The 21,871-nt window shown below is 46.5% G+C and overlaps 1 protein-coding gene across 2 annotated transcripts in view; it reads right to left on the bottom strand.

Annotated features, from left to right (window-relative positions):
- Positions 1–21,871, bottom strand: part of Boc (BOC cell adhesion associated, oncogene regulated) — a 38,525-nt gene that overhangs the window by 8,771 nt on the left and 7,883 nt on the right. For both annotated transcript variants that reach the window (XM_042676868.1, XM_042676869.1), the window contains exons 3-7: positions 11,417–11,563; positions 9,659–9,802; positions 8,306–8,599; positions 6,948–7,220; positions 3,602–3,909 (exon numbers count right to left, since the gene is read on the bottom strand). In XM_042676868.1, coding sequence (XP_042532802.1) covers positions 3,602–3,909; positions 6,948–7,220; positions 8,306–8,599; positions 9,659–9,802; positions 11,417–11,563 — 1,166 coding nt within the window. The remainder of the gene's footprint in view (positions 1–3,601; positions 3,910–6,947; positions 7,221–8,305; positions 8,600–9,658; positions 9,803–11,416; positions 11,564–21,871) is intronic.

The raw sequence follows: 21,871 nt of genomic DNA, 5'->3' as shown, positions 1-21,871 counted from the left end.
TTAGGGCCAGGTGGCACTGCTGAACTCAGGCTGATCCTCCCAGTGGTCTCAGCGGAGCAGTCAAGCCAGGCTTCCTGGTTCCTCATCAACTGACCCCTGAAGATCAGAAGGCCTGGTTGGTATTGTTGAGAGCCTGTCTAACGGGGTCCCCCAGCCTCAGTACTTCCCCAGACTTCCACAGCCAACTTTCGGCCTCCTTGTGTGCTGAAGCACTCACACGGGGCTCCTCAGTCTCTAGTTTAGTGAGAGGCAGTAATGAGGTGGAAAAAAGCAGCACAATAAGCAGCGATGGCAACACTTCCTGAGTTCCCAGGGTGGCCATGGCTGCTACGGTGGGCAAGGCACAGAACTGTCCTGTGCACACAACGCCACTTGTCCTCACAGGAGCCCAAGAGTGTCACAGTATTCCCATCTGAGGTGACAAAGCTTAGAAAGATAATCTATCTGTTCAAGGCTGCAGCACCAGTGAGCACAGACACTCTGTCACCACTCCAAAGAGCATACTCCGAATGTAACCTGTCCTAGCCAGAGGACCGGGGATGAAGGCAGAAAGTCCTGAGTTCAAGTCCTGCTTGTACAACTGTGAACAAATTCCCTCACTCTATGAGTCCTAAGCTGACATTTCTAAAATGAGGCAAATAAAATTCCTTGGTTATTCTGAAGTTAAATTAGGTGACTTACATAAAGCTGTTAGCATTGAGAGGTTTCCAACAAATTCCAGGCCTTTGCCCTGGTTCTCTCCCCATGCATCCTTTACTGATGAGGTTTCTGTCAATTGAATCCTCTTTTCTTTGCTTGCTCTTTCGCCCTGTCCTTGCTTAGAATTTAAAAAACTGGAGCTGGGAGCTTGTCTCTCAAACCTATAATCCTACCTACTCAGAAGGCTGAGATCAGAGAATCTCAAACTAAAGACAGTTTGGACAGACAAATCCAAAAGACTCTCATCTCCAATTAAGCAGCAAAAAGTGAGATCTGGAGATAGAGTGATAATCATGAGTGAAAAGCATGAGAAAGAACTGGAGGCTCTGAGTTCAAATCCTAGTACTAGACAAAAAGAAGGAGGAGGAGGAAGAAGAGGAGGAGGTGGAGGAGAAGAAGGGGAAAGGAGGAAGAGGAGGAGGGAGAGAGAAGAGGAGAAAGAGCAGAGTAGAGAAGGGAAGGGAAGGGAAGAGAAGAGAAGAGAAGACAAGACAAGAGAAGAGAGGAGAAGACAAGAGAAGAGAGGAGGAGAGGAGAGGAGAGGAGAAATAGGAAGAGGGAAGAGGGGAGAGGAGGAACAGGAAGAGAGAGGTGGAGAAGAGGAAGAAGAAGGAAGAGGAGGAGGGAAGAGGAAGGAGAGAAGAGAACAAAGAAGGAAGAAATAACGGAAGAAGGAGAAGAATAACAGCAATTAGGAATGACTTGTAATATTACAAATAATTTTTTAATGGTGGGGCTCTCTAAATCGGAAGAAAAATACAGGGTCCCCAGCCCCCAACAGGTGATGGAAGGAGATTCTTGCATCTCAGCCATCCCTTAGGACAAGCTCTGAACAGTCAGCTCTGTGAGTCTCCAAGAGTGTACTGGAACTGGAAGTAGGGTTTGATGAAGAAAGAGAGCAGCTGGTAGGGAAAGCTCTTATCCCCAAGTAGAATATTCCAAAGCAGAACAAAACCTACCATTCAAAGGGACAGGAATGAACTGGGCTCATTAATGTCAGACTTCCAGGATTTGTTCCAAGGAGAGAGGTTTTTACAAACTGAGATTTCCCCAGTGGTGCTGGAAACCCAAACACAGTAGTCCAAGGTCTGCAGTGCACCAGCAACTGAGAGTGTTTGTGCACGTGAACAAAGTGCATATCAACTGAAAAACCCAGTCCCCCATGGCAGAAGAAGAAAAAACAAATGGAACACAAATGCTTTTGATTTTTTTTTAAAGAATTCTCTTGTTTGGGTGACGATCTTTAAGACACGTGAGTTCCACAAGCAGGATTGCCTTTAAAGATTCCTTCTGCCTTTGCAACATCCATCCAACACCTCTGAGCGTCCCCTTCCCTTCCCGGGCCCTGGCTGGAGCCTAACAGAAGCCAGACCCAGAAAGGATTCCTGTTCCGACTCTCAGTTCCCTGTACCCTCCCTTCTCCCTCTGCCTGTCCCTCACTGGCCTCCCACTTCCAATGGGCCCAGAAATGAAAATAAGAACCACAAGGGTAATTAGTCACTGTCACACACACACACTGAGAAGGTTGAATGTGGCCTCAGCCTGGCATTTCCGGATCGCCACAGCAGTTTTTGCCAGCCTGTCTCTTGTATGGGGCAATTTCTTGGCCACCTATTGGCCTGAAAAATATTATTCTTGCTCATGCATTGGGTTTTGTCTCTTGGGGACCATGCATGTTTGGCCTTTCCTGATCTTTGTCTACAACCCTGGTGGAGGTGTCCAGTTACATAAGAATGTAGGGGGCAGCCCTGCCCTGGACCATTGCTGAACAAGGCTGTTTCTTGTTTCAAGCTCATTCCCCCTTTGTTGGCTGCCTGGGAGGAGGTGAGCAGGCTCTGGGCTGAGGGCTGGCCTCCTACTAGGAGGCCGCCTGGGGCTACGCTGACCACCCCTGGCTGCAAGGGGGCACTGGGAGTTATCTTGCCCCCAGGTCTTCTAGAAGAATATAAAACGAAAAAGTCAGAATGTGAGTAATCAGTTGGGTTCTGGCTTCTGCGCAGCCAATGCCTTTTATAGGATCAGAGTTATTTTTTATTTCTTATTCATTTTTTGAGATGGAAAAGAAGGGAATATTTCCTGTTCTACATTCATAGATTCTCTTTTCTCCATATCTTCTACTTAGTATACCTGGCACTTTTCGGAGCAAAAATAATGTGTATGCATTAGAAAACTCAGTATTTACGATTTGCTAATACCAATCCATTGTTTTTCAAATGAATGCATTTTAAGAATAATAATTTTCTACTACTGACTGTCCTTAAAGAGAAAGTAGCACGTCCGTGGTGGAGGCCCTGTCCCTCTACCTGGGACACAGTGTCCAGGGACACGGGGGCTGGCTCAGTGCGGTTCCTGCATCCTGTCACAGCCGGGATTCCCTCCCCAACAGCTCCCAAAACATCCTCCCGGACAGTCTCCCCTCTGTGAAGGTCTCAACAACATGGTCAGCCGCGGGGAGCTCAAATGCCTGCTTGTCAGAGTGTAGTCATGGTGAATTCTGAGAACTGAGGGGCATTTTGTAGCCCATAGGGAAAACACTTGTTCACAAATATTTGTTTTGCTGGCTGTTGAGCTAGCTTGTCATGCCAGAGCTGCTGCAGGTATGTACCCAGCAGAGTTTACTTTTGGTTACAAAGCCCAAACAACATGGCCAAATGACAGATGAAGAAGGCGAGAGTGGTGATATAAAAGAGCTGGCTAATTGTCTCTGGACGAGTAGCTGGCATTAGCTTCTGGGAACAGGTATACAAGGCTCAGACCTGAGGGTCCATGCCCCACTCACTCCATCTCTTTTCCGGCTTCTCTGGGTTCTACTGCCCGTCCTACAGCCCAGCTCCTTGGAAAACATTAGGTTAGGAAACAGAGGGACCCAGCAGGAAGTGGCAGGACAATACCAGGGCCATACCTTGCGGTGTTTCACCACGTAGTAGAGAATGGGTGCCCGGCTGCCACCCTCATGCCGGGGCCGCCACACCAGCTCATAGGAGTCGGTCTTAGAGGTCCGAGGAGAGCTGAGGATGATGGGAGCCTCAGCTGGGGTCACGTGCCCCTTCTCGCCCGGACACTGCAGAGAAGCAGGCTGCACCGAGGTCAGTGGCCTGGTGAGCCCTGGGCGCTCCCTCAGCGTCTGGTCAGGGCCGCCGGATCTGGACGGTGGTGCAGGAGGTGTGGAAGTGGCTAGCTTAGCATCCCTCCAGGGTCTCAGTGTCGTGCCTAGGGATCCAGCAGGAAAAAGAAGGGGAAGGGAGGGAGTGAGTACCACTTTGGTCATCTGCCAGGGAGTAAACTGATAATAAGGTCACAGAAGACTGGAGACCACCATTGACTGCCCTGTGACATACAGCTAGGCTCAGGAAGAGAGGGATGGTGCCTCTGCCCTGCCAGAGGGAAAGGTCGCTTAGAGACCTGGCCTGGGCCACTTGCTACAGCTCAGAGATGGCAGACAAGCACATTAGCAACCTGCAGACCTCCTAAGTCCTGAGCAGGTACATCTTGAGTGATGCCATGGTTTGACTATGAATTGTTTCCCATAGGCTCATGTGCTGATTGCTTGTTTCCCAGATGGTGGCGCCATTTTGGGGAGGTGGTGGAAGTTTAGGAGGTAGGACTTAGCTGGAGGAAGTCATTGAGAGAATGCTTTTGAAGGGTACAACTGACCCTGGTCCCTTCCTGTCTTCTGTTTCCTACCTCTGCCACACACTCCTGCTGCCATGATGCTCTGTATCTTCACAAGCCCCAAGTCAATGGAGCCAAGGAATATAGATGAAAATTTCTGAAGCTGTGAGTCAAAATAAATAATTTCTCTTCTTCTGTTTTCTCAGTGATGGAAAATGTGACTAATGTAGGAAAATTGGTACCAGAGAATGGGGTTGTTGTTGTGACTAAATCTGCCATGTGGTTCTTAAGCCTTTGGCACTGGTTTGTGGGAGGAATTTGGGCAAGTTTGGAGACGTGGGCTTGTGAAGTCTTAGAATGCTGTCAGTAGGGTTTAGTGGGTGATTCTGTGGGAAATGCTGATAGGATGCAGCCTTTAGGCTGTGCTCATGGGGTTGCAGAGGAGGAGGAAAACTCTGTTTGGAATTGGGTACAGAAGTCATGTGTGTTGGGACTTTGTGGGACATTAAGTTTAAAAGGAACAGACTAGTTAATCTGGCAGAGGAAATTTTTTATGTAGTTTGGGACAAAGAGGGCATGATTACTAAGATTAGATATACTAACAAGTAGCTGTACACTGTGCACTAAGACAATAGGGAAGATTCACCAAGAGCGTCTTGGGAATTGGCTAGACCCCACCCACTGCAGGCTGAAGGTATGGAAGTTTTCATTCATTCAGGGGTAGCTGCCTAGGGAAGTGTTTCCCCTCATTCAGCCACGTAGACAATCAGAGACCTATTTAGCTGGCAGCGTATCTTGATGTACCCATTAGTGTCTAGGAATAGTTGTACAGGAAGGAGCAGAGTAAAAGATATCTAGGATCATGAAAGCTTTCTCCTAGATTTCCAAGGATAGACTAGGAAGTCAAGCAGTGTGAAGCAGAGTCAGAGGAGCCCTTAAGGACACCATGGTAAAGCTATCGGGTGAAGAAGATGCAACAGAGTTTCCAGGAAGTCAGAGATGCCTGCAAGGTGAAAAATCTGTCAAGAAAAAATGACAGGCAATGAGATGAGCCAGTGAGGAGAGAGCTCATGTGGGCTGCTAATAGCAGCCCCTACTATAAGGCGCTCAAGGTTTCTGGGATCCACATCTTACCACCATGTGCTCAGATGTGAGAGACACACAGGATTTAATGTTTGCCCTACTGGTTTAGTCTTGTTTTGATTCTATCCTTCCTTTATGTCATTCCTTTCCTTTGAAATGGGAATGGTTACTCTGTGTCATTAGATATTGGAACTACATAAATTGCTTTTTATTTTAATGGGGACTCACCGCTACCATGTTTCCTTGAGTCTCAGAGGAGACACTGAACTTGGGTTTTTGAACAATGTTGGAAGACTGTGGGGACTTTGGGAGAAGGAGTTTTGGAGAATACATTCACATTATAAGATGACCATACACCTTCGAGGGCCAGGAGCAGAATGCTATGATTAGAGGGCATCAATTCAACAAGGGGGTGAACTTGATTGTTAACCCTGTCAACTTGATTGGATTGAGAAATGCCTCCCAAATAAGTAAAGCACATATCTGGGTGTGTCTATGAGCAGATTATGTGAGAAAAACTCACTCTGAATATGGACTACACCATTGCTTAGGCTGGGAGCCCAAGTGGAATAAAATTGGGAAAGAAGAAAAATCATCTAGAGTAGGGACAGGCATTCTCTCTGCTTCTCAACTGCTATGAGGTGAGTTGTTCACTCTACCATGTTCCCAGGCTTTTACAGACTGGAACTTCTAAAACTATGAGCCCAAATAATCTCTCCTCCCTTAAAGTTGTTACAGTGACAAAGAAAACTACCATAGTGAGTGATCTCAATTTGCACTTTCCTTCACCTGTCTGGACTGGGGATGAGGCAAGTGGCTTTACTATGGGATCTCAACAGCAGAGCATAGTGTGAGCATTTTCCTTCAACACTGAGGTGGCCTGGCATAGGAAGCCATTTGGAGCTGCCTTGAGAATCTGGAGGCCAGAGAGGTTAGGATGCAACTCCTCCAGGAAGCGTCCATAGTCTACCAGCTCCTGCCCCTCCTCAGCCCAGCACAGGGATGCCAAATGATACTGGCACAGCACTACATTGTTCATTGCTGCTTTTTCTCAAATTGATCCCTTAGGAAGTTTTACCTCCTTTATACAAAGGTTTCTGAAGGTAGGGACTTCATCATGCTGTTCTGAGTGTCTGTTTAGCTGTCAATGGGAATAATTCAAGCAAAGAAAAAGAGTCTTGCCTTTCTTTATTCTAGAGAACTGATTGCCAAACTTGGTTCCCTAGAGCCCTAAAACCCCACAGATTCTGCAAACTAAAATTAAAAAAAATATATATAAGGGAAAAATTATTTCTGTACACACTGAATTGCTTTGCATGGTCTAGTGGAGATGATGAAAGAATCTTGACTTTTTTAACATATGGAACATCCAATAAAAATTAAATGAAAAAGATACGGAGGTGAAACTTCCATTAGTGTTGCTTGCACACCTTAATGAATAAGTTCATGTAATGTTGAACTTAGGTCTGAAAGTCATTGAGTTGATTTTCTTTTGAGAAAAAGGCTGTGGATCTGTTCAACTGGAATCTCTCAGACCCCTGGGCTGCACCCACCTGGCCGGGCGGTCCTCAGCTGGACCACGGCATGCGCACTCCCGACTTCGTTCTCAGCCATGCACTGGTAGACGCCTTCATCCTCGGGCCCCACGCTCACCACGCGCAGGGCTCTGCGGGACAGCTGGAGGCGCTGGCTGGCCATGAGTGGCACAGCATTCCTCAGCCACAGCACGGACGGAGGGGGGTTCCCACGCACCTCACAGGTGAGCTTGGCACTCTGCCCCCACGGGATAACCAGCTGCGACAGCTCCACAGTGACTTCTGGAGGTTCTGCAGTAAAGCAGAATGGAGGTAAGTAGCCACCCCGACCCATACAGGTTGGGAGGGGACAGAGCTGGGAGTGGGGTTCTTGCCTCCCCTGAGCATTGGCTTTCCCTATGGGCAGTCACCACAGGAAAAGGGTAACAGAACACATTGAAACCGTGGGTCCTCACCTTTGGATATGGGAGTTAGGCGGGGAGTTAGGAAACCCGATGGTTGGATGTTGATCAAAGATCATCTCCTGAGTTAGGCATGGAGGCTTATGCTTGTAATCTCAGCTACTCAGGAGATGGAGAGCCAGAGGATCAAAGTTAATGAGACTCCATCACAATCAATCTTTAGATGCAATGGCACATATATGTTATTCCAAGTACAAAAGAAGCATAAATAGGAAGACTGAAGTCCAGACAAAAATGTGAGACTCTAAAAAAAAATAACTAAAGAAAAAAAAAAGGGCTGGGATGTGTGATTCAAGGGATAGAGCATCTGCCTAAAAAGCACAAGGCCTGAAGTGCTATTAGTATCACCACTGGGGGAGGAGGGGGCGGGGGGAAGAAAAGACAGGCTGGGTGCTGGTGTAAGAGCATGAGGTACAGAGTTCAAGTCCCAGAACTAACATTAAAAAAAGAAAAAAAAGGAAAGGAAGGAAAAGATGTCGATCACATTCTGGCACTCTGATATAAACAGACTACAGCAGTATTTCACTAACCTGAAATATTCATAGCCCTTAGAAAATGAAAAGCCCTTTCTGACTCTCCAAAGTCCAAGGACCCCTTCACCTAACATAAGGCAGCAGTTGATGACACATAACGCATTCTGCAGGAGTTAAGGACACAACACCCAGTTTTCCAGGAATGACTACTGTCATGTCCACACAGCCCATAAAAGCTTGAGGTCTTGGGACCCTCTTGAGCCTGCCCACCTTGCCAAGCTGCTTTTGCACACTCAGCTCTGTTTAAGTCTCTTCCATGTTTATTTCTGATGAGACCAACCTTTGGGCTCTGACCCAGTGACCTGAATCTAGTAATCCAAGAATCCCTGCCTGTCAAGTGGCCTCCATCCCTGCGCAGTGGAAGGTCAGAGGAGACACTCACCGAACACCTGGACATTGTAGAGGATGACGGCCGCGCCGGGCTCCCCAACCCCATTGTTGGCCATGCAGCGGTAGGTGCCGGAGTCTTCCTCACTGGTGGGGTCGATGAGCAGGTTGCTCAACAGGAAGCGAGTCTTGTTGTAGCCAGCAATGTTGGACCCGTCCTTGGCCCAGGTGACTCGAGGGGGTGGGATCCCACTGGCCACACACTCCAGGATGAGACTCTGGCCTTTGGTGACAATAACAGTCTGGGCCTCCAGAGGGTAAATGATGCGGGCAGCCTCTGCAGTGGAGCCTAGATAGGGGAGGAGGGGGAGGGAGGGAACACAGTGTGTGAGACCTTTACTTCCTATAGACACCCCCTGCCACCCCTCCTGGGTGGAGTGACTTGGCCCCAGGAGGGTCCCAGACATATGGGCTTGGGATCAAACAGCCTTTCAGAGGCTTACAACCTACATAAAGCAGGGTAATTATTTAATTTCTTATTAGAAACAAGGGCAATGAGCAGAACTTAGGCACTTTTAGCTCTAGGTGTTGGCAGGGAGATGAGAGCATGAAGAAAGTCTAAATGGAGGGGGTGATTTTTCCTGCTTGACCTCAGTCAGCAAACCCCGAGGCCAAGGAAAAGAGGGGAGACGAGGATCTGCTTGTGTCCAACTCCAGATCATGGGGCCCAGTCCCAGTGTCCCTCCACAGCTGAGCATGCTGTTGAGCTCTTTAGGGATATGTATTTCTTCTATTGCAAGGTCCCCCAAACACTATTCAGTGACTTTATCAGGGGCTCAGTGCAGGGGGCAGTGATCCTTCTCATTGCTGGAGGAGAAACCATATAGATCACTCTCCTGCATGCTGCCTTCTCCGGGGACCTTCAAAGAGCACAAAAATCTCTGCTTTTGCCATGTGCTCCAGCCAGGGGCAGACAGGGGTCTGATAAACCCTGAAGCTCATTTATACATTTTGGAGAGCCTCTTGGGGAGGTGGGAGGGGAGAATCTGAAATTCCAGATAAAATGTTAAGTTGGAGAGGGGTCTAGCTTCATTTGTTTTAGGGAAAATCCATCTCTGGTGTCCTCAGCTAGCTCTGCCTACGATGTCTACTCCATTGGGTATTTGGGGTCCCTCAAAAAGTGCTCAGAAGAGCATTTTAACCATTAAGGTTTTCACCTCAATGTGGGAGCATGTGGGCGCTTATGAGCACATTGCGTGTCAGCTGGCTGCAGACACAGAGCCCAAGAGGAAGGAAGCCAGTCACCAAGCAAGGGGAAGAAGACATTGCCCATGTTGCTCCACCTTTCCCAGCTCTGCCAACCCTCCCTCTGCAATAGGCCACCCCGGCGTCTGAATCTGGCCCTTACGGCGCACACGCAGTCTGTCACTAGAACCAGAGGTCTTCACTTCCTGGGTCACTGGGTTGTAGGCCGCACACTTGTACATGCCTTCGTCCTCCTGGCTGGCGTTGACAATCTGGAGGTTCCCTGATGGCATGATCAGGTAGTTGTCTGTGGAGAGGGTAAGGAAAGAGGAAAATAGGATGCGTTTGGGCCCACAGCTTCCACAGAGCCAGGGTTATAGGGGAACCAGTCCAAGCTTAAAATGTTCCCCATCAAGCCTTATGCTGAATGGGGTAGAACGGCCATGGTGAGGAAATAATCTACTGTCTCATGGCATGGCTGATCAGCTGCTTCCCAGTTCATGCTTTTGTATGCAGTTTGTCTTTTTAGGTTGCTAGGGAGGCTAGCAAGAATTCAGGGTTTGGGATCAGCCAGACCTGGCCTTGAGTTCTGGATCTGCTAGATACGAACTGTATGATCTGAGGCAAGTGAATTAACCTCTCAGATCTCATCTTCTAACAAAGGTCTAAGGTGTGCTGCTTCGGAGCCTCTGTAAGGGCAGAAGGGCCTGGGCTTCACACGTGGGAGAGAGGTGGCCTTTTCTGTCACAGTCCCTGTCATGGTCACAGCTTGGTGTCCCCTCATTATTGACTGTCTGCTGCCGGTGAGAAATATTCTGACCCCTAGCTCCTGCACTCAGCATGATGGCCGCCAGAAGTCTGTTCTGCACATCTCTGACTTACCAAGGTTTGTCTGTTCTTGGCCCTGAAGCAGGGTAGGGCTGGGGGAAGGGGGGGAGCATGAGGAGGTTGGGCAAAGGTTCAGGTTCTCCAGACTGGAGGTGGAGTCACAGCTCTACACAGACCAGCAACTAGGGTGGCCGGCTTCCTGGCAGGAAAAGCACTGGCAGTCAGCTCTGAGCTTTGTCTGGGTGGCCCCTCCTGGGAGTGGTGTTGTCACCAAGCCTGGTGCCTGCCTGCTGCTGGGCAGCAGGTGTGAGTTGCTTAGACAAGTGCCAGATGGATGAGCTTCCTTGAGGGCCGCTGCCAAGCCTCCACTGAGACATGGGGATTCGTGCTGTCTCCTCTCAGTTACTTCTGAGTGTTAGGATTGGAGTTTTCCTTTCATAAAGAGAAGAGCTATGGAGTACTTTCACAGTATACATTTTGAGTTGTCAAGTTAGGACAAGTTGTGTCCTTTGTGGGAAAAGGGTGACTTTGTCTTGAAGGACACCCCCTTCTCAATGGCACAGTGTGGCTCCCCTGGTGAAGTTGTCACACCTACTGTGGCATGAGCAAAAAGCTGTGAGGACTGAGATAATCAGGGTACCAGGAAAAAAAGGACAGCACCCCAATACAGTGTCACCAAGAAGACTGCTGTGCTGGATGGGGAAGAGCTCGCTTCCTACCAAGAAACCCCAAAGCTCTGGGGGTTCTCGGGTTGTGCTGGGTGTGTCTGGCATCAGGGGGTCACACAGGAGCATCTGTAACCACAGGTTGAGAGCTTCATCAGACGACAGCTGATCCCAAACATCTCCCAGTGCCTCAAAGGATGAAGATATTTTCCATGACAGGACAGAGGCCCTCTGTAAGGGATGCCAATCTTGCCTTAGCATCCTACAAGGCTAAGTAGGAAGATAGCAGACAGCTGGCTAGCTTGAGAACAGGACTGTCAGTGTGGTCCAGGGGAGGTGGAAGCAGTAGATACTGACACAGTTTGACAGTAGACAAGGAAGCCAGCTGTTTACTGGCTTATTCTCTGGGCTTCTGCCCACTTGCTCACCTCTGGAGGCTTCCAGCCACTCTTGTTTGACGCTGTATCGGACCTGGGCTTTTGGGTGGCTCTCAGGCAGGTGGCAAGCAATGACAGCTGTATTTCCTTCGTCCACTTCAATGACATGCTGCACATCTAACTTGAAGTCCTGGAGATCTGTGGAGAGAAAGGAATATGCTCTTTGGGCTTCCACAGTGGGGCATCTCAGGATGGGCCGATGGGGTAAGTTACAGTTAACAGCTTCAGAAATCACTCTGGGAGTCAGTAGAAGGTGCTCAATCCTTCCTTGGTGTCTTGCTGTCTGTAGGAGTTATAAGGATAGGAAATCTAGGGACTCAACATAAGATGCACATATAGTCCAATATAAGCTGGGAAAAGTGTAGGGAATTCTGGCAGGAGATAGGTAGTGCTAACACATATAGTCTGCGTTTTGCCTTCCTTCCTTTATTTCCTCCATTCCTTTCTTTTTGCAGTAATGGGGATTAATTCCAGAGCCTCACACGTACTAGGCCAGTGCTCTATGCCTTGAGCCACGCCTCCAGATCGTTTTATTTTTTTAGTTTGGGTTTATGCTTTTGCCTATGCAGCTATAGACTGTGATCCTCCTACTTCTCCCTCTCAAGTAGCTGGGATTACGTATGTATTTCATCAAGCCTAGACTTTTTGCTTTCTCCTCCCACCCCTCCGATTCTGGGGTTTGTACTCAGGGCCTTGTGCTTCCTAGGCTGGTGCTCTACCATTTGAACCATGCCTTCAGCTCTGCTTTTTGCTCATTGCATTGGAGATAGAGTCTAGTGAACTTTTCTGCCTGGGCTGACCTTAAACTGAGGTCCTCCAGAGCTCAACCTCCTGAGCAGCTAAAATTATAAACATGAACCACCAGCACCTAACTTCCTTTTTATTTTTTGAGATAATGTCTCATTTACTTTTCCCAGGCTGTCATTAAACTCACAATTTTTCTGCCTCTGCCTTTTGAATAGCTAGGATTATAAGCATGTACTACCATGCCTAGCCCCAATCGCCTTTTTCTTTTTCTTTTTTTTTTTTGGGGGGGGGGGTCCCAGTTGTCGGGCCTGAACTCTGGGCCTGGGCACTGTCCCTCAGCTCTTCAGCTCAAGGCTAGCAATCTACCACTTGAGCCACAGCGCCACTTCCGGCTTTTTTTCCTGCTTATGTGGTGCTGAGGAATCGAACCTAGGGCTTCATGCATGCAAGGCAAGCACTCTACCACTGAGCCACCTGCCCAGCCCTGCCTTTTTCTTCTTTATGACACTGGGGATTAAAATAGAGATACCTTCTGACCCTAGAAGGTCCCAGGATCCCCTGGGGCACTGGGAAGCAGGGTGTCAAAGGCAGAGAAATGTGGGGAGCTCTGCCACAGGCTGCGGTCCCTGGCGGCCTTATGGAGAAGACTGAGATCTAAACTAAGAGAGGATGGAGATCCATCTGGAATCAGAGCAGGATATTTCCCAAACAATCCAAGAGTCCACAAAAACAAATCTCTTTGTGTGAGCCAAGTCACTGATGTTGCTGAAAAGCATAGCCATTTGTACAACCAAACCACATTCCAAATTGGAAACTTGCTTTTCAGGCTTGTGGCTGCATTTATCTTAAGAGAGGAAATCAAACTAATGGAATGTAAAGTAAGAGGGCTAAAATATTTTATCCAGATGCTTTCTTCATCACAGTGCTTTAGAAAGGTATCTTCTCAGTATGCTGACCACTCCAAATTCTGCTCAGCTCCCAGGACTGAGTATCAGGCTTCTAACACTGTCACAAGCCTCCTCCTGCATGTGTGCCTGTGCTAAGAGACTCATAAGGCAACAAGAGCAGGCAGGCTTTTTTTTCCCACAAAGACTAGAAGTAATTGTCAAACACAAAACAAACTAGACAGTTGCTGGTGGCTCACACCTGTAATTCTAGCTACTCAAGAGGCTGAGATCTGAGGATTGTGGTTCAAAGCCTACTTGGGCAAGAAAGAACTCTTATTTCCAATTAACCACCAGGAAACTGGAAGTAGTGCTGTGGCTCAATGGTAGAGTACCAGCCTTGAGCAAAAAGAGCTCAGGGACAGAGCCCAGACCCTGGGCTCAAGCCCTATGACCAACAACAAAACAAAACAAAAACCAAACCACTTATTGTTACCATAGAACTAATCAAGGTACTAAGCCATATCAGGTTTCCTGCTTGATAGAATTTTCCAGAAGCACACAGTCAGGCCAAGCCAGGGAGGATGACCCTACTGTTTTCATGAAAACAGTCCCTCTGACTACAGTGTGTGAGACATGAACAGCTTAGGGCCAGAGACCAAGCTTTGTTCTCATGTGACTCCTTTGAACCTAACTCAGTCCTGGTCCATGTCAACTTTAAATATAGAGTGGACAGATACCCTAAAAGCTGAGCCCCGCAAGTCAGGTAAGAGATGCTCATTTAGGTAGTCACTGGTTGAGTTTGTTTCACATTATCTCCAGGACAAGAGCCTAGCTTGATAAATGTTGTGTGAACACTTTTTTCAAGTAAAGTTATTTTGAACATGGAGGGCTACAGAAAAGAGAGGAAGTAGGTATAGAGGTTGTGTAGCAAGAAAGACATGTAACAAAAAACAAGAACAGATTGGCCAATTTACTTCTATCACCCCATTTTACATTCCAGGCTTGAAGGAGCCTGAGTGTCAGGGAGAGAGAATTCTCAGGAAGTCCTTTCTTTTGAGTGGACTCTTGGACTATGAAACACGTATTTCACCATTATTTAAGTTTTCTCATGAGACATCTGACTATAGATTCCTTGTGAGAAGCCTATTAAGTTTGTACTCTACACATCAACCCTAAGCCCCGACACAGTTTTCTGAATATAACACATACTCTCCAATCTTACCAGAATGAATAGTGGTGCAAGGCCGCGTGCAAGGCCAACTTCATGGACAACCCAGAGGCTTGGTTTAAACCTCTTTTGTCATCATCTTAAAATTCTGTAGCTGCTATTGCTACTCTATGTTGTCATGTAAGATCATTAAGAAAAAACTAGTCTGGAAACAATAGAGCTAGTTTTAAATTATCTTTTGGCATAGAAATGCTATTTACCACTTAAAGTTAATTCTCATATGTAGAGATGTGAGTAATATTTTTATAACAATAAATGCAAATATTTTCACTTAAAAAATTCTGTTTGTGTGCATGTGCACCATTATCCGAGCTTGAGCTCAGGGCTTGGACACTCCCTGAGCTGTTCTGCTCAAGACTAGTGCTCTACCACTGGAGCCACAGCTCTACTTCTGGCTTTTTGGTGGTTAAGTGGACCTAAGAGTTACAGACTTTCCTGTCCTGGCTGGCTTTGAACCTCAGTCCTCAGATCTTTGCTTCCTAGTAGCTAGGATTGCCGGTGTGAGCCATAGGAACCATCTCAAACTTCTTTAAGAGCATTTGAACCAAGGATTCTACATTTTCACTTTCCACTAGGCCTGCTGATTATGTAGCCCAGTCCTAGCTGAGCTTCTTAGCCTAGCCAAGATAATTAAAGAGCTTTGTTTTTCCTCAGTGAGAAGGAAGATTTGTAAAGGAACTGCCTTAGCTCAGTGTGTTCTGACTAAATGTGGGTAACTTTTTATTTTAAAGCTATTCACTTTAAAAAGAATGAAAAAGGCTGAATCCTCTGTCTGCCAAGTCAGGAAGCTCCCCCAACAAAGTGAGCTGTGAGCAACTGTGCACTGAGAGACACCTGGAAACTTCCTCAGGCACTGAGAAGCACAATTCCACGGTCTAATAGACCCAAAGTGACTCCACCAAGACTTTTTTTTTTTAACCCACTCTTTTTCTTTACTTCATTCCAAGGAAATTTGCCTCAAGCAAGAACAGACTGAAACCTTAGCCAATCACTTTGCAAGAAAGATGTGAGCCCGAAAAACTGGCAACAGCAGGCCAATCTCCATCTCAAAGGCCCCTTGCTTCTGCTCCCAGTAATGGAGGGCCTATCTTAGCATAGTCCATGTATACTACAAGGCACCCATCTCACCCACCCAATGCTAGACAGCACCGTGGCTTGTTAAGCCCCTCTTGGCTCCTGCTGCTCCCGGTGCCAACTGCTGGGGTGGAGACAGAAGGCTGAGCGCTATGGGAGAGAAGAAAAGCAGGGCACCAATCAGCCATGCAACCCAAGGGTTCCTCTGTTCCAATGCCAACATGTGCACAACAGCTCATGCAGGGAGGACCCAGGACTGCCCAGCTTGGTGTCCAGCTCCCCACAAGGGCCGACTGGCAGGCGAGCCTTCCTAGTTTCAAAACCAGTAAGCAACCATTTGGTCCTTGGCCCTGACCCTCCCTGTGTCTCTTAAGCCTTAGTTGCTGCCTCCCTGGTTGCCTGGGATCAAAGGGAGAGTAATGAAGTGATGAATGATCTAAAAATCAGAGAGCTCCCTTTCCCAGTGAGTCTGGACAGGAAGGAGGCCAGAGAGGGGTGGAGATTTCATGATCACTAACAATCTAATCAGCCATCCGACGGGCAGATGCAGGGAGGAGAACCAGTTGGCTGAGGTAAAGGAGAGCAACCTGTTCCTATGCCCCAGTTCTCCAAAGTGGGTTTCCTGGCAGAATCCAGGAGCTGCTCAGCCATGCCTCACTGGAAATAAGGGGCAGGTCCTTCAGTTACAAATGGAGTTAGCAGGCCTGTGCTACAGAAGGTGTGGGTCAGGTTTCACAGGAAATGGTTTGACAGGACACCTGTCCTTGCCTGTTAGCTAGTGCTTTTGAGAAATCCATTAGAGGAATGTTTTTGCAGCTTTAATCCTCATACCTCCCCTTACATCCTCCTTCTCCATGCATTCCTCCTGATACTTCATTGACGTGCTAGGAGGCCTGCTCTTGTTTCTCCACTTTGCAAGGTCAGAAGCTCTGCTTTGTGAGGCCACCTCTGAGTTTACTGACCTTTCTGGCCCTGTCACAGGACTTCACGCTGTCTGAGAAAGCCTATGGTATCTTAGGCTCCATATAGAACCCTGCCTGGTTCTTTTCCTTCTTAGAGCTCCAGTTCCAGGGGAAAGGTGTATACTACGATGTCTCACTTCTATAGGGTGCCTGCATTGACAGGGACTCGTTCAATCACGCATCATGCAATGTGCTCTGTGATTCTTCTTCACATTTCAAGAGCACTTTAGGCACAAAACTCTTTTGGCAGTGGAGAAAAGAAGAAAGCAAATGAGAGACTTTTACAGGCACCTGGGGATAGATACATTTACCATACATAAAATAATAAACGGACACATTTTATGGAGTCCCTTTGAAGTTACTCATGGTATTCTAGTCTTTATCCTTCCGTTATTAGATGTTAATAAGGAATATTAATAACATTAGCCAATATTTAATAATATTAACATTAATATTTAGTATTAATCAGTATTAATATTAACACATTCCTAAGATCCAAAGAACTATGCATTAAATCAAAATAAATCAAAATATTTGGGGCCTGGTACTGGCTTATGCCTGTAATACTAGCTACTTGGGAGGCTGAGATTAAACTGTGTGTGTGTGTGTGTGTGTGTGTGTGTGTGTGTGTGTGTGTGTGTGTGTGTGGCGGGGAATCGTGGGTGATATCTGCCTCAGCAGAAAAGTTCATGAAACAGCTTCTCAATCCATCCCTGGGCATGGTGGTACAAGCCTGACAGCCTGTCTACAGAGAAGGCTGAGGTTGAGAGGACTGTAGTTCTAGGCCAGTCCAGACAGAAAAATTCTTCAAGACTCCATCTCAGTGGAAGAAGCTGGGTGTGGCAGCACATATCTGTCATCCCAGCTACAATTGGAAGCAAAAAGCAGAAGGCTGGCACTCCAGACACATGTCCATGTAGGAACCAAGACCCTGCCTCAAAAATAACCAGTGTGGTGTTTCACGCCTATAATCCTAGCTACTCAAGAGGCTGAGAGCTGAGGATTGTGGTTCAAAGCTAGCCTGGGTAGAAAAGGTCATGAGACTCTTATCTCCAATAAAACCACTCAGAAAATCGGAAATGGTGCTGTAGCGCAAGTGGTAGAGCGATAGCCTTGAGCTGAAATGCTGAGGGACAGCACCCAGGCCCAGAGTTCAACCAAAAAACAAAAACAAAAAACAGTGTAAAAAAGGGCTTGCAGCTGGGTATCACTGAGTCATGCCCATAATCCTAGCTACTCAGGAGGCTGAGATCTGGGGACCACAATCCCAAGCCATCTAGTTAGAAAAACCCATGAGTCTGTTTTCTCCAGTTAGCCACCAAAAAATGAGAAGTGGAACTGTGGCTCAAATTGTAGAGTGCTAGGCTAGTCTTGAGAAAAAAAAAATCTCAGAGACAGTTTCCAGGCCCTGAGTTCAAGCCCTGGAACTACAGTAAAACAATAAAACAACATAATGCATTATTTGGTATATGTTCATACAATCTCAATACAAAGAACAAATCTTAATGGAAGATTTATTTGCCAATTGTCATGGACTTTACATATCCAGTTACAAGCCTTGTTGGCTCTTGCCTCAGTGTTCCCAGTGAAATCCATAAGCTTAACGATTGCTTTCAAGGGTATTCTCATTCAGTCTTCTCCCTGGGTCCTCCATTAGGCTGTGAATCAAAGCTCTCTTCTGTTTGGGTAAGATGTCAAGGAAGATGGCACTTTGGGCTAGATGCCACGAAAACAATTTTATGGACACACAGGAATTGTCCGCATACAGGCCTATCCCTCTTTCCTTCTGAGTTCTCAGGATCAGAGGACAAGCCTGCACTCATCTGCTGAGGCTTGGGTGAGATCCACTAGGTTGTGGGTACCGCATGGGGCTCACTTGGCAATGCTGCCAGGACAGCTCAGCAGCCTCAGGGCCATCAGCAAAGTTTCTAGGCCTACTGCTAATTCTATCCCTCTATTCTCATGGCCTCCAAGCCTCAACTTGTACCTGTGGCAGCTTGTTGTGCCTATAACTGATGTTACAATGCTCAGTAAGATTCTGCTGGAATGGAGCAATACTCAGCAGCATGATAGCCATGTGGTCCCTTCCTGCCTCTCATCCCTTTTGGCAAAGTGGCCACTATGTACAGGGGAGGAAAGCTCCAGAACTTTTCCGGGTTGAGCTCTAGCTCCTGGCTTACACAGCCTCAGACAATGTGGGGACTCTCCTGTGCCCTGAACTGCTTTACAAATGGGCAAGAAGTCACACAATGCTCTCAACACCCGAGTCACCTGAGAAATGACAGCTTGGCACATTCTCACTGCTGGCTCTTGAAGTGCTCTGAAAGTAGGAAACCACAAAATTCACCTGCTAAGGATGGAGGAGAGGAGCACGATAGAGCCAGTAGACGAAGTTACCATGACCCACGTAGGCTTCTCAGAAGCCATACCTAGGGGCAAGTGACTCTTTTACCAGTGGGTATCTCTGATATATAGACCATAAAAGCCAAACGTAAGTGGAGTTCACAAGGCTGGGCCGAATTAGTGCGTTCTGTAGTTAGCATTTGGTATCATGCATCCCTTCAGGCATCATTGATGCCTTCATTCAGCCAGCCAGGTGCTCAGATTCTACTGAGATAGACACTGCAGGAGATAGAGAAGAATAACCATAACCCCAGCCACAGGGAACGAACTGCTAATCCAATAGACATGACAGGTAAGGGCAGCACACGGCAGGATGTGAGTGTTCACAAGTGTGGTATCCTCCAATGTGGTCCTCCAGCATTCCAGCCCAAGCCAGGCCCCCAAGAGCTGCAGAGAACATTAAGAAGTTGGCAGGCAAGCAACTACTCCTTGCTTTGCAGGCCAGGATGGTGGATAAATATGTTTGCTCTCTTTAAGATTTTTTTTTCCAATTGCACAAATCATTTTGGCTCCAAACAAAGCTCTTTCCTGACAGCCATGGAAACATGACATGAAATTTCTCAAACACACTTTCGGATGAAAGCAAGGCATGCTCTCTTTTATTTAAATAAAAACAGTTTCCATGGGGAATTTAAAAAAAAGTCTTTACAGATGCCAAACATATTAGCTGTCAAATCTTGCCTTTTTCTTCTCTTTTCAGTTAGAGGTGGGGTTTACACCCTTCCTTGCACAGTGGGAGAAAGTTAAGTGTGGAAAAAAGATGAAAGGCACTGGGGTGTTGAGGGCAGAAAATCAAAGTCGAGACAAGAGGGAGAAAACGGAGTGGGAGGGAGGAGAGCAGGCATAAAGGGAGGAGTGAGAGAGGGAGGAGAGAGAATGAAAAGAACCAATTCTGTAGTGTCATTAAATGAGTTGCAATAAACTAGCCTAAGGCTTCAGGAATTTCTTGGCTTGAACCAATTAAAAATATTATATATATATATATATATATATATGTAAAAAGAAGACATAAGAGAATGAGAAATGTGATTAATCCTCAGAGCCACGTCTCCATTGAGTCTGGTAGCCAGATGAGGGTTCATCTGTCTTCAGTGCTGCTGTGAGGTAGAGCTGGTTCACAAAGATGGGGAGGTTCTTTTGGACTAGATGAAAGAATGAAATGGTTTGGAAAAAATACATATATAGAAGAAAAAGAGAAGGAAAAAAGAGATTTACTTGCCAGCAACCCACATCATACATATTTCTCTGATCATCCAAATATAAACTATAAACTTAGCAATGGGAAAATTAATGTGAGTCCTGGTGGTCCAGACTCATCAGAGCTAAAGCTGGATCCTGGCACAGCCTTCAGTAGGGCTGGCAGCCTGCACAGGAAGAAGAGTAAAAATGGGGGCAATGGAACTCTGGGGTGAGGAGTAGGAATCCTGGTGTGGCCCTTGGAGCCAGAATTTCAGATAGGAAAGGCAGGGACCAATAGAGCCCCTGAGATCCTATTTTCTTCCCATCCACTGGGAAAGAGAGTTTTCAGCTGCAGCAGTAGTTCATCCTGTCCATTTGCCATTGCCAGCACTGGTCTACAAAGGACCAGAGGCTATGGCTCTAGGACACAGAGCGCTAGTCACCAGCATGTCCCTTCAAGGTGACAGAGGTAACTATAAACATCCAATTTCGTTTAAATACCTTTTATGCTTCTGATACTCATGATGTTTTCTATATCCCTTATAGCCTGTTCATGCCCCCAAAGTCTTGTTACATCCTTTCTTATTTACTTCCTGAAAACCTTTAATACATCAGAATTTGATGACAGAATTATGTCATCTTTGTTCACCATCTGCATGCCATTTCTCATATTCTAGACTTCAAACACTCTCTCTCTTATATTTGGGAGTCTTCTTCTTTTTAGATATTCACAGAAAGCCTACCAGGCAGGCCTATGTAAAGCATCATAGTCACAGACAGGCAACAGTTTCCACCCTGATGCAAAGAAACTATGGCTATAGAAGGTTCTAGATGTAAATGTAAGGTGCTAAGGAAATGGAGAAGAGAAAACCCTACTCCAGATCTGGGGAGGTGAGGTGGGTAGGGGTAAAACAAAGGAGGAGGCAACAATGCTTGATAAGAAATGTACTCATTACCTTGCTCATGGAATTGTAACTCCTCTGTGCAGTATTTTCACAATAAAAAAAACTTATTTAAAAAAATTTCTACAGAGAAGATACTGTCATCTTGAAGACTGAGAGGGAGACAGTAATTCAAAAAAGGTGGGAAGGGAATGGAAAGGAATATCCTCTAACAAAAGGGAGGGCTGCAGGGCACCAGTAGCTCATGCCTGTTATACTAGCAACTCAGGAAGCTGAGATCTGAAGACTACAGTTTGAACCCTGCCTAAGCAGTAAAAGTCTGTAAGACTTATCTCCACTAAACTACCAAAAAAGCTTTAGTGAGGCTGTGGCTTAAGTGGTAGAGTGTTAGCCTTGAGCAGAAGCAGCTTAGAGACAGTGCCCAGGCGCTGGGTTTAAACCCCAGGACTGGTACAAAAAATAGAGTGGAGTAGAGTTGTGACTCAAGTGGTAAAGTACCAGCCTTGAGTGGAAAAAGCTAAGGGAGTGCACTCAGGACCTGAGTTCAAACCTCAGTGTGGGCACAAAAACAAACAAACTAAAAACAAAGGGGAAGATGTGAGATCAGGTCTGAGGTGTGTGAGACAGGTGGCGAGCATCACACGGAAGCTGCAGTGTGTTTTCATGTGGAAGAGAGATACAATCAATTAAAGTTTCGCACAATTTTCCCTCTAGGGAAAAACAATGCTGGTTTGCATTGTTAATTTTTTTTTGGCATTTGCTTACATTTTTTCTCACTATTAAGTGACCACCCTTTTAGATGTGTTCTTTTATATGAATTTATTAGGATTATTATCAGATTCCAAAAGTGGCTCAATATCTAAGAGCAATGTCAAATTAGAAAGCTCTGGGCTTTTAGACACACACATAAAAAAGAGCAGATCCAAGAAACTCATTAACTGTCTTGATTTTCTCCTTTCCTTTACAAAGAACCATCTGACATCATGCTCCATAAAGGACTCCAGTGACTTCCAGCCAAAAATCAATCCTCTTATCTTCAGTCTTGGGTTTTGGCTCAGAGAACC

The sequence above is a fragment of the Dipodomys spectabilis genome, unplaced genomic scaffold, assembly GCF_019054845.1.
Source record: "Dipodomys spectabilis isolate Male_0828 unplaced genomic scaffold, ASM1905484v1 ptg000032l, whole genome shotgun sequence".
Classification (NCBI taxonomy): domain Eukaryota; kingdom Metazoa; phylum Chordata; class Mammalia; order Rodentia; family Heteromyidae; genus Dipodomys; species Dipodomys spectabilis.
Note: the sequence above shows the minus strand (reverse complement) of the source record. Positions and strands in the feature narration are given on the sequence as shown.